Genomic DNA, 12,016 nt, shown 5'->3' with positions numbered 1-12,016 from the left:
TTGTAGATCGTTTCGGTATAAGAAAGTTAAAGCAATTTTCTGTACTTTAGCTTCCTCTATGGGATATTAACTGGGATGTTGTATTAAAGAAACAGCCCCTCCTAGAGAGGAAGTGTCTTTTGGTAAAACATCCTGTCTGTTTGGCTGTCTGCTTCTGAAGGTAGAACGTTCAGAATGCAGTCAATACCAGTAGTTATTGACTGCACTCTGAACATCCTGATTGGCTGGGAGGATGTTCAGAGTGCAAGGTCACTCACAGTCTCCATGTGCTGATATTATTTATAAATGGCAGGCTTTGCCAGTACAAGTGTGGGCGCTCTGCAACATTATAAAACTGTGCCAAGCTTTCCTTGTGGTGTATTCAGAGCCATCCTTTGACTATAAACCTATTGCAACATTACATGTTTGATGGTGGAATGCCTTATAGTCAGGCAGGGCTCTGTCCTTCAAAACTAATTCCAAGCGGTTCTTTTTTTCAGCTCACTGCACCGATGCGAGCCAAGCTGGCAGCTGACAGCTTTGACATTGTAATGGTTGGCTTTCGGCCAGGGAGCGTGCAGGCCTACTTCATCTCTGTGCTCCAAGGGACACCTCAGATAAATGCCACCTGGTTCCGTGACGCCCTGGAGGAGGTCGTCAAGGCCACGATGGACAACCAAACAGTGGTGACAGTTCTGCGTAAGTCATGCTCTTCAGTTCTCCCAGTTTCTATTAATTGTGCACTCAAAAATCTGTACACTTATACACGGGATATAATCCGCACGCTTGTACATTATAATAATGATGTGTTATTTATATAGCGCCTTTATCCAAAGCGCTTTACAGAGCACACATTTACATACACTATCACCCAACCGAAATTGGTACTCATTATAAGATAGTGCAAGCCACTGAGGAGTCACGTGATTTAATAGAGGCATCAGGCCAAACATTAAGGTCATGTATCTGGCCATATTCTCAGTGAAGCCTAGAATATTGTTTTTCTGTGCTGTTGTGGGTATTTTAATGCATGGGTGTCACTCCCCCATCTGAAACCGTTCTATGTGTCGTTTGCTCCTTCCCCCGACGCTTTCTGCATGCACACTTTCTCGTTTTCTCTTTGCTTCTGTTCCTCGTGAGATGCCAAATTTTTTTCGTTTTCCTCTGTTTCACTTCATCTTCTTTCATCTCTATTTGTCTTTTAATGTCGTTGCGTTTCTTGTGCAATTTTATTTTACTGTTCTCCTCTTGGCTGCCCCTCTTTCTTGCCCTGTTCTTGTTCGATTTCTATTGCTTACATAGTTTTCTTTTTTTTCTTGTCTTCCTTCGTTTCTTCAAGTCCCTTCCCCCGCCACTGTTTCAAAGAGAATGTCCCTCTGTGAGAAGAAACCCCCCTCGCTGCTTCTCCATCTCTTGACAGTCAATCAGCGAGTGGTGACAGACGCAGACGGCTGCAGATGATGCGGGACATTTCCTGTCACCACTCACTTATGCAGCAGTTATGTTCTTATTACAAGTGAGGTGTGACGTCACCACTCGCTGTAGTACCTTAATACAGCACGCTAGTCACTGATGCTCTTATTGCAAGTCAGGTGTGACGTCACCACTCGCTGTAATACCTTAATACAGCAAGCTAGTCAGTGATGTTCTTATGATGTGACGTCACCACCCGCTGTAACACCTCAGTACAGCACGCTAGTCACTGATGCTCTTATTGCAAGTGAGGTGTGACGTCGCCACTCGCTGTAATACCTTATTCAGCACGCTAGTCACTGATGCTCTTATTGCAAGTGAGGTGTGACGTCACCACTCGCTGTAATACCTTATACAGTACGCTAGTCACTGATGCTCTTATTGCAAGTGGGGTGTGACGTCACCACTCGCTGTAATACCTTATACAGCACGCTAGTCACTGATGTTCTTATTGCAAGTGAGGTGTGACGTCACCACTCGCTGTAATACCTTATACAGCACGCTAGTCAGTGATGTTCTTATTGCAAGTCAGGTGTGACGTCACCACTTGCTGTAACACCTCAATAAAGCATGCTAGTCACTGATGTTCTTATTGCAAGTGAGGTGTGATGTCACCACTCGCTGTAATACCTTATACAGCACGCTAGTCAGTGATGTTCTTATTGCAAGTGAGGTGTGACATCACCACTCGCTACAATACCGTATACAGCACGCTACGTTGTAACACCTAAGAACAGCACGCTAGTCAGTGATGTTCTTGTTACAAGTGAGGTGTGACGTCACCACTCGCTGTAACACCTCAGTACAGCATGCTAGTCAGTGATGTTCTTGTTACAAGTGATGTGTGACGTCACCACTCGCTGTAACACCTCAATACAGCACGCTAGTCAGTGATGTTCTTGTTGTAAGTGAGATGTGACGTCACCACTCGCTGTAACACCTCAATACAGCACGCTAGTCAGTAATGTTCTCGTTGCAAATGAGATGTGACGCCACCACTCGCCGTAACACCTCAATACAGCACGCTAGTTAGTGATGTTCTTGTTGCAAGTGAGATGTGACATCACCACTCGCTGTAACACCTCAATACAGCACGCTAGTCAGTAATGTTCTCGTTGCAAATGAGATGTGACGCCACCACTCGCCGTAACACCTCAATACAGCACGCTAGTCAGTGATGTTCTTATTACAAGTGAGATGTGACATCACCACTCATTGTAATACAGCAATAAACAGAAGTCTTTTATTGGGAGATTACAGTCTCCCACATATGTATATGGGATACAGTACCTCCTACTGTCTGTTATAAGGATATTGCTTAATATTAAGTAGTTTTTGTCAACAGAGGAGCAAGGCAGAAAGCACAGGTTATTTATAAGGTCGCAGATTCTGGGCCTCATTACGACCCAGGCGGTAAGTTACCGCCTGGGTCGTACCTTTACCACCATGGCGTAAACTACGTTTACGCCATGGTGGTTGGCGGACTTACCGCCCCATTCCGAGGTTGGCGGGGCGGTAAGTCCCCATTAACCCATTTACCCTTCCCCATTCCCATTTTTGCTCCATAGGGCATAATGGGAGTGGGGAAGGCGTTAATTACGCCACCGTAAATTACGGTGGCGTAATTAACAACAAGGTCCCTTAGCGCCATGGATTTTAAAACCTGCTAAAAGCAGGTGTTAAATCCTCCATGGCGCTAAGGGACCTCGGAATCAGGCGGTAAGGGTCGGCGCTGTTTACGCCGCCGTAAACCCCTTACCGCCTGGGTCCTAATGAGGCCCTGTGAGTTGAATGGCAATATCCCTTTGATGTACGGTAGGGGGTATTTTATTCCTTATAATGCATGGGAGCACTGTTATCCCCCTTAACGCGTGCCTACTATGTTGCAAGAGATCTTCCGTTCCTTGATACATATCATCAATACGGAATCTGTTCAGAGGAAAAAACACAACATGCAGCTTGTAATCTGCTACTTAACACATTACCCCCTCTTTAATACGATGCATATAAATCGCTCCCCCAGCGCTTAGGGTCTGTACCTGCAACCCTTCAGTCCCTTCTCTCTGCGCTTATGAGCCACCTGCCGACCGCACTCATTAGTTACCTCTGCTTATGAGCCACCTGCTGGCCGCACTCATTAGTTACCTCCGCTTATGAGCAACCTGCTGGCCGCACTCATTAGTTACCTCCGCTTTTGAGCCACCTGCTGTCCGCACTCATTAGTTACCTCTGCTTATGAGTCACCTGCTGGCCGCACTCATTAGTTACCTCCGCTTATGAGCCACCTGCTGGCCGCACTCATTATTTACCTCCGCTTATGAGCCACCTGCTGGCCGCACTCATTAGTTACCTCCGCTTTTGAGCCACCTGCTGGCCGCACTCATTAGTTACCTCCGCTTATGAGCCACCTGCTGGCCGCACTCATTAGTTACCTCCGCTTATGAGCCACCTGCTGGCCGCACTCATTAGTTACCTCCGCTTATGAGCCACCTGCTGGCCGCACTCATTAGTTACCTCCGCTTATGAGCCACCTGCTGTCCGCACTCATTAGTTACCTCCGCTTATGAGCAACCTGCTGGCCGCACTCATTAGTTACCTCCGCTTTTGAGCCACCTGCTGTCCGCACTCATTAGTTACCTCTGCTTATGAGTCACCTGCTGGCCGCACTCATTAGTTACCTCCGCTTATGAGCCACCTGCTGGCCGCACTCATTATTTACCTCCGCTTATGAGCCACCTGCTGGCCGCACTCATTAGTTACCTCCGCTTTTGAGCCACCTGCTGGCCGCACTCATTAGTTACCTCCGCTTTTGAGCCACCTGCTGTCCGCACTCATTAGTTACCTCCGCTTATGAGTCACCTGCTGGCCGCACCACCTGCTGGCCGCACTCATTAGTTACCTCCGCTTATGAGCCACCTGCTGGCCGCACTCATTAGTTACCTCCGCTTATGAGCCACCTGCTGGCCGCACTCATTATTTACCTCCGCTTATGAGCCACCTGCTGGCCGCACTCATTAGTTACCTCCGCTTATGAGCCACCTGCTGGCCGCACTCATTAGTTACCTCCGCTTATGAGCCACCTGCTGGCCGCACTCATTAGTTACCTCCGCTTATGAGCCACCTGCTGGCCGCACTCATTAGTTACCTCCGCTTATGAGCCACCTGCTGGCCGCACTCATTATTTACCTCCGCTTATGAGCCACCTGCTGGCCGCACTCATTAGTTACCTCCGCTTATGAGCCACCTGCTGGCCGCACTCATTAGTTACCTCCGCTTATGAGCCACCTGCTGGCCGCACTCATTAGTTACCTCCGCTTATGAGCCACCTGCTGGCCGCACTCATTAGTTACCTCCGCTTATGAGCCACCTGCTGGCCGCACTCATTAGTTACCTCCGCTTATGAGCCACCTGCTGGCCGCACTCATTATTTACCTCCGCTTATGAGCCACCTGCTGGCCGCACTCATTAGTTACCTCCGCTTATGAGCCACCTGCTGGCCGCACTCATTAGTTACCTCCGCTTATGAGCCACCTGCTGGCCGCACTCATTAGTTACCTCCGCTTATGAGCCACCTGCTGGCCGCACTCATTAGTTACCTCCGCTTATGAGCCACCTGCTGGCCGCACTCATTAGTTACCTCCGCTTATGAGCCACCTGCTGGCCGCACTCATTAGTTACCTCCGCTTATGAGCCACCTGCTGGCCGCACTCATTAGTTACCTCCGCTTATGAGCCACCTGCTGGCCGCACTCATTAGTTACCTCCGCTTTTGAGTCACCTGCTGGGCGCACTCATTAGTTACCTCCGCTTTTGAGTCACCTGCTGGCCGCACTTATTATTTACCTGCACTTCTCCCCTCCCTCCTTCCCCGCACTTGCGCTATCTGAATGACACAAGGCCTAGTAAGATCGCTGTTCTGTCCTCCCTTTGTTTCCCCCTCTGTGTTTTGCGGCGCTTTGGTACAGGCGCGTTATACATGCCTTATCATATCATCGGCAATAACATGCAGAAAGATTCTTTCTCTCCCATTTTAAACACCAACAGTGCACAAAATAAACATACTACCCTAAAGTGTTCCTTATCAATTAATGGCTGTAAAGTGTCAGAGAAACCAATTTCAGAAGAAAGGAATCCGAAAATCAGCTGCATTGTGATGTCACAAACCCACTGTAATAAGTTATAAAAAGAAGAGTCCCGGATGCCCCGCCCTTTTTAGGAAGGATGATTATCCACACAGTTAATTGGGGGAAAACCACTTAGGTTTTAATGTTATAAAGCTGAGATGTGACCTTTTGTGGTCAGCCGTCACATGTTTCGTCCTCTAGGGTCATTTTCAAGGCTAGTGTAATTAGGTGATGCCCGAAGCGGTCCTGGGCTGTCCAGTCCTGTGCATGCTGCTCTTTTGGTCAGCTCAAACTCAGCCCAGACCTACAGAGGGCAGCTAAAAGTGCCTACTACGGCCTACACAGGACTGGACAGCGCAGGACCCCTTCACGCATCACTCGGCTTTTTACTCTTTACAAAAGGAGGTGAGGGCACCACCTCCAACAGCCCATGACCTTGCTACTAAACAATCAATTCACTGCATCTTAGAACCGAAGCGCTGGAAGTGTTCGACACTAGGGCCCCCCTTCTTCTCGCACTGTAATAAGTTATTACACTTACAATAATGGTGTAATCTTCATATTACAGGTGAGCAGTGACCTCACTATTTAAGCAAAGTACACTGAGTAGGCTGTCTTTACAAGCTGGTAATAAGTTAGTGGCCCGGGCAAAAGGAGCATCTCAAGGCAGGACCACGGCTGCTACTCGTTTGTGAGGCCCCCACAAACCACAGTGTATATGGGCCTCATTACACGATGGCGCTAAGGGATTACCGGCACCGGATTGCCGGTAATCCCTTAGCGCCATGCTACGAGGTCCTTCAGCGGGTCCCGTCCTTAACGTGTGGCCAGACCACACGTTAAGGAAGGGACCCGCTGAGGGACTTCAGGGCAAATAACGGTACCGCTGATAGCTGTACCGTTATTTGCTCCTTCCCCATTCCCATTGAGCCCTATGGGGGCTCAATGGGAATGGGGAATTACCATCCCGCCAACCTTGGAATGGGGCGGTAATTCCCCCATTCACCAAATAGCGCCATGGTTACCGCCGTCCGTATATCTATTAGCAACCCAGGCACAAATAGCTTTTTTTAAGGAAATCCAGCTGTCTGCGGTTCGCACATGCCGAAGTCCCTTAACAAACTACAAGCAACTATTAACGCAATAGATATTAAAACAGTATCCCTTTGTTTATGTCCATGGCTTCTGTGGCAGAGAGGTCGGGGGTGGCAGGGAGGGTGGCCTCATGGAATGCTGGCTTCACCACTTAGGAAAACCAGAATTCACGGCTATTTGGCTGGCACATCGCCCTCGGGTACTAATAGACATTGGGCCTCATTACGACCCAGGCGGTAAGTTACCGCCTGGGCCGTGACTTTACCACCATGGCGTAAACTACGTTTACGCCATGGTGGTTGGCGGACTTACCGCCCCATTCCGAGGTCGGCGGGGCGGTAAGTCCCCAATCCCCATTTACCCTTCCCCATTCCCATTTTTGCCCCATAGGGCATAATGGGAGTGGGGAAGGCGTTAATTACGCCACCGTAAATTACGGTGGCGTAATTAACTCCATGGTCCCTTAGCGCCATGGATTTTAACACCTGCTAAAAGCAGGTGTTAAAAGCGCCATGGCGCTAAGGGACCTCGTAGTTGGCGGTAAGGGGTCGGCGCAGCTAACGCTGGCGTTAACCCCTTACCGCCAGGGTCGTAATGAGGCCCATTGCCTTTATACAGATGTTAAAGGTTGCCCTGAATTATAATGTTACCATGACCTGTAATGTATGTGTCTATTGTGCAACACTTGGTATTACATGCGTTATTCACAGAACTTCAATAACGAGTGCAGTCTTTTATTCACTTGTGCATTTGGGTCCCGATTCATGGAATTGATTGCACGGTTCAAAGTGACTTTGTACTGCAAAAATTACTTTATGCTGACTTTGACCTGCAAAAATACACTTTGCACACAACACAATTAACTGCACACTTTTGGCCAGATTCATGGAATTCTTGGCACGGTTGAAAGTGACTTTGCAACACCGACACAAACACTGATCTATGGAACTGTGCAAAGTGTATTTTTGCAGTGCAAAGTCAGTTCAAAGTTCATTTTGTACTGCAAAAATGACTTTGCGCTGACTTTGCTCTGAGTTTCATGAATCAGGGTTTGTGTTTGCAGTGCAAAGTCACTTTTCAGCAGCGCAAAGTCAATTTGAACCGTGCCCAAAAAATCCATGAATCGGGCCCTTAGGCAACAACACGTTGTACAGACAAATACAAGCAGATTATGTGAACCAGAAGATCTCATGAAAGGCCAACAAAGGTTGACCATTCCACTCCATAAGGTTGTCTTCATTTGATATACTTTGCCATTATTTGAAATTTCTATTAAATTGGATGTCCATTGATCAAAGCGCCCCTTAAACTGGAAGCCCACCTGGTAACGTTCGGCTTTCGCATATTCTAAAATTAATCTGGCCTGTTTCTTCCATCTACAGCCGTACCTACTACCACCACCACAGCGACACCCACGTCGACGACTACCACTGACAACTATGGATGGCGGACGGCCGTGATCGTCATAGCGGCCCTTCTTGCCGTCGCCCTCTTGATAATTGTGGTGGTTGCAGGGGTCTGTCTTTACATAAAGAGGCGAACCAGCAAATACTTCACTGATCCTTCTGGCAGCATGGGTAACTTTTCATACAAAAACTTATAGCGTGCAAGCTTGGATCCAACTCCTGGCTGTATCTATGTGCTATTTCACTCCATGGACCGAAGTGGCAAGAGTGGCAGGAATGGGCGGCTGTTCAATAACCGGCAACACATTGATATATCAGTCTGTTCAAATCACCTGGCTGGCTGGACATCTAGTTAGCCACCATCTGGTGAACAAGGTCAAGGGGGCCTAAACTTGCCCTATTGCCTGAACCATGGGTGCCTTAATGAAGGGTCAGAGGGGCACACCCCGACCCTGATTTCGTCTGCTTTTATCGAAAACTCAGACATTTGCCCGAGCATGTCGGACAGTTAGCCAAAGAGTCATTCCACCCATTCAAGAGGCCAAGTGCTCTCAGACCTATCCTACTGCCTAAAGCACAGGTGCCTTGTTGCGGAGTCAATGAGGCATGTCCTGGCCTTGATCCAAGCCCACTTACCATGTGCAATCATTTCCTGGGCGACCTGGACACCAGCCGGGGTATGCATTGATACTGTATGCTGCCCACCTCAAGACATTTGGTTGATTGGTCTTTTTACCCAATACAATAATGTGGTATCGCAGTGCCAAAAGTGTAATGACGTATGCAGAAGGTTGCCCAACATTATGAACTTTGCAAAGCCCTTCCAAAAGCGAAGGCAGGCGCACTCATAGCCTCTTCCTTTTGGTGCAAGACGAGTCATGTAGTCATGTAATAAATATATCTTATGTCAACACTATTATCCCCAAAATTAAATCTTGTGATTCTTATGCTGGACTGGGACGTCCTCTTCTTATTTACATCTTTGCATTTCTTGTGCCAGTGTCATAGTTTTGCACAAATGCGTTTTGCTCAATTCCCTGTCGGATTTGGACGACACAACTGAAAAAACATGTCATGATCCAGAAGGCTATGGTGAATGTTTTTGATTTCTTTCCTATGTGTGTTCAACGTCACTTTGCTAAAACTGTTTTGCACTGTCCCTTATCGAGTTAGCAACTTCTGTTTCCCTGAACAGCGAAGCTTCTACCTGATTTACAAAAGGGGCTTTCAAATAAGAAATTTCTATTAAAAAACGCTTTTTAAAGTTCTAATATGGAGATATTTGTATTTTGTAATTAGGAGCACTTTGCACCTTTTTGAATTCCGCAAAACAGTGTATGCAGATATCTCCTGCACGACTTGTGAGGAATGGAACTGTCCAAAGGGACCACTGTCCTCTGGGGCGTCATTATTTGTGTGTGGACAGACCACTCACATACATGGGATGATGCAAATGAACGCATTATGACTCTGTGCTTCCAGGGGCAGACTACAGAGCGTAGTGTTGTGTTGTCATCAGGTGAGATAGAAGCTAGGGACCATTGACACACGTGGATCCAGTGTGACACTCCAGATCGCTTTGAGAAATGCTCATTGTATCCAAGCTCTCCGGATGGGTCCCATTGCATGTATAACATGGCCGATGCCAGCAGGTGGTGGCAGGACGTCACGACATAGCATCAATGGCCCAGCCAGAATGAACCTATCCCACCCCCCCACCCCGCCCCCCCAATTCATTCCGGATGGCTGAATTGGGCACAGCGAGTCCCATTGCCAAGGATGCCCAAGGATCCAGGACGGCTATTGTCGCCCCACTTATACATCTAGTAAAAGTCAATGAAATGGGACCCTCTCCTTTACATGTTGAGTTTTTTTCACCGACATGCCAATTTCGGATCTGTTTATAAATAGATAACACGTTCAGTTCCTAGAAAAGTCTTTTATTTTTATTTATTTTTTTACAACATATGCTATAGTTGCATAAGCACATATAGCGTTATTTTATATGCACTCTTTACTTTTGTAATCTCGGACTGTGATATCAGGTTATGTATGTTTTCCAAATGCAATTGAAGGCTGTAGCATTATTCGAAGTTGGTTAATTGATATATTTTTGTATTTCTCTAACTTATATGAAAGATCATGTATTCGTCTCTCTGCCATGGGGCTACTGCTTGTGAGCAAGGATGATCACGTGAATGTACAATTAAAGAATGGTATTTTTTTACAACATATTTGTAAACGTTTATTGTCACGATATTATTTGTTAAGATGTGCAATTACTAAATTATTGAACGGACAACTTTCATGTAATAAAATGAAGAAAAAGAACAAGCTTATATGAATTTGTCTAGATAACTGAATTCGGTTTGTGTTAGGGATAAAGAAAAAGGGGGCAGCGCGTCGGGGGGGGGGGCGGGGGGGCGTAACACTGTTACCACAGGGTCGAAGATGAGCCACGCTAGACTTGGCATAGATCATGGATTTAGGAGTGATAGATCAGATTACAAAGTGGCATCTTGTATTTGCGTATTTTATTTCGATCACACTACCCCCTGAAGATATATCTAAGCTCTGAAGAAGGCCATGCGTACAAAGCACATAAGGAGGCATTCCAATCCCACTCTTATTTATCCAAAGTCAATTTCCTAGTGCATGCCACCCTTTCTCTTCCAGAAAAAGTCAGCATCCCTTGGTAGCTCTACAAGTTGTTAATTTGACCTTTTTCTCTGAAACACTGCGGAAACATCTATACCACAAACACACTGCTGTTAAGGACCCTTCTGGGTCATACAGTTCCTAGTACCAGAAGTACAATTTCCCCAGACAAGAAGACAAGAGTGTTAACTAAATGCCAGCGTTTGCGTGTCTGGAACATGGAGGCCTACCGAAGTTGTGTTGTATTGTATTGTATTGTATTGTATTGTATTGTATGTGGTGTTTATAGAGTGCACAAAGACCGTAAGTTATCAAGTTCAGTTTGGATCTTCAGTGCCTTTTTGTTCCTTGACTGTACATAGGGCATCTCCATGGTTCACAATTAATGGAGTTCCTATAATGCCTTAACTTGCAATAGAAGCGAAAGTGCATAGAAGAGATTGGGGCATCAGAAATAGGGGCACAGCAGTGTATGAATAAACAGTTGCGCAGTTTGCTGGGAAGAACCTTTTGCAGAGCAAGGAAGAGATTTATAGCCGAGCCTGCTGGCTTAGTGCTAGCAGCAGTATGTTTGGGTGTAGATCTCTCCACAATCAGGGCTCCACCCTGTGGAACCCTATCCCCATGTTTCTATGGCTTACATCAGAGGCTAGAGTTCAGAAACACCTGTTCCTTTCGGCATTCGGACGCTAGACTAACCGCATGACCATTCTCCCTACTTTACCCCACATACTTTCCACTGGAATGGCAACATTTTGAAGCAGTGTTTTTGAGAGTATAATGGCTTCATAAATAAACTGGGAGGCCTACAAATTCCATCATCTCTTGGCGAGAGCCCATTGGTGGAAGATAGTTCCTTGGGTAATTAAAAGTGGAAAGGTGATGGCATCTTTGGGTAAAAGGTTTCTGTCCGCACGTTGGTCAAGGTTCTAGAATGCGTTTTGAGTAGACCATTGAAGGGGTCAATTAATGTTTTGAAACTTGCATCAATCCTGACATCTCATTTCTCCCTTAACCTGGCCAGGCATTTTACCCTTCATTAAATCATTGGGAAACAAATAGTTATTTAAGAAAAAAGAAAATTCCAGAGATGTTAAGAGTAGCTCTCCATTCAGATTAGCTTGCCTTGGTACCTCCAGAGAATTGAGTTTAAGAGGTATGTACTAGACCGGGTCATGGGTGATCAGAAAGAGACCTTGTTTGCAGCTCCTGGATCTCTTGTGCAATTAGCAACAAATGCTTGGGAAGAGGCAACTTCCCCCAATGGTGCACCGACTTTAGT

At 46.6% G+C, this 12,016-nt stretch overlaps 1 protein-coding gene across 1 annotated transcript in view; it reads left to right on the top strand.

Annotated features, from left to right (window-relative positions):
- LOC138525808 (serine-rich adhesin for platelets-like) overlaps positions 1 to 10,308 on the top strand; it is a 351,204-nt gene extending 340,896 nt beyond the window's left edge. The window contains exons 11-12 of the mRNA XM_069636018.1: positions 480 to 678; positions 8,053 to 10,308. Of these exons, the coding sequence (XP_069492119.1) occupies positions 480 to 678; positions 8,053 to 8,273 (420 nt within the window). The 3' untranslated portion in view covers positions 8,274 to 10,308. The remainder of the gene's footprint in view (positions 1 to 479; positions 679 to 8,052) is intronic.
- The last annotated feature ends 1,708 nt before the right edge of the window (positions 10,309 to 12,016 follow it).

This window comes from Ambystoma mexicanum, chromosome 7p (assembly GCF_040938575.1).
Source record: "Ambystoma mexicanum isolate Mex_15411 chromosome 7p, UKY_AmexF1_1, whole genome shotgun sequence".
NCBI lineage: Eukaryota > Metazoa > Chordata > Amphibia > Caudata > Ambystomatidae > Ambystoma > Ambystoma mexicanum.
Note: the sequence above shows the minus strand (reverse complement) of the source record. Positions and strands in the feature narration are given on the sequence as shown.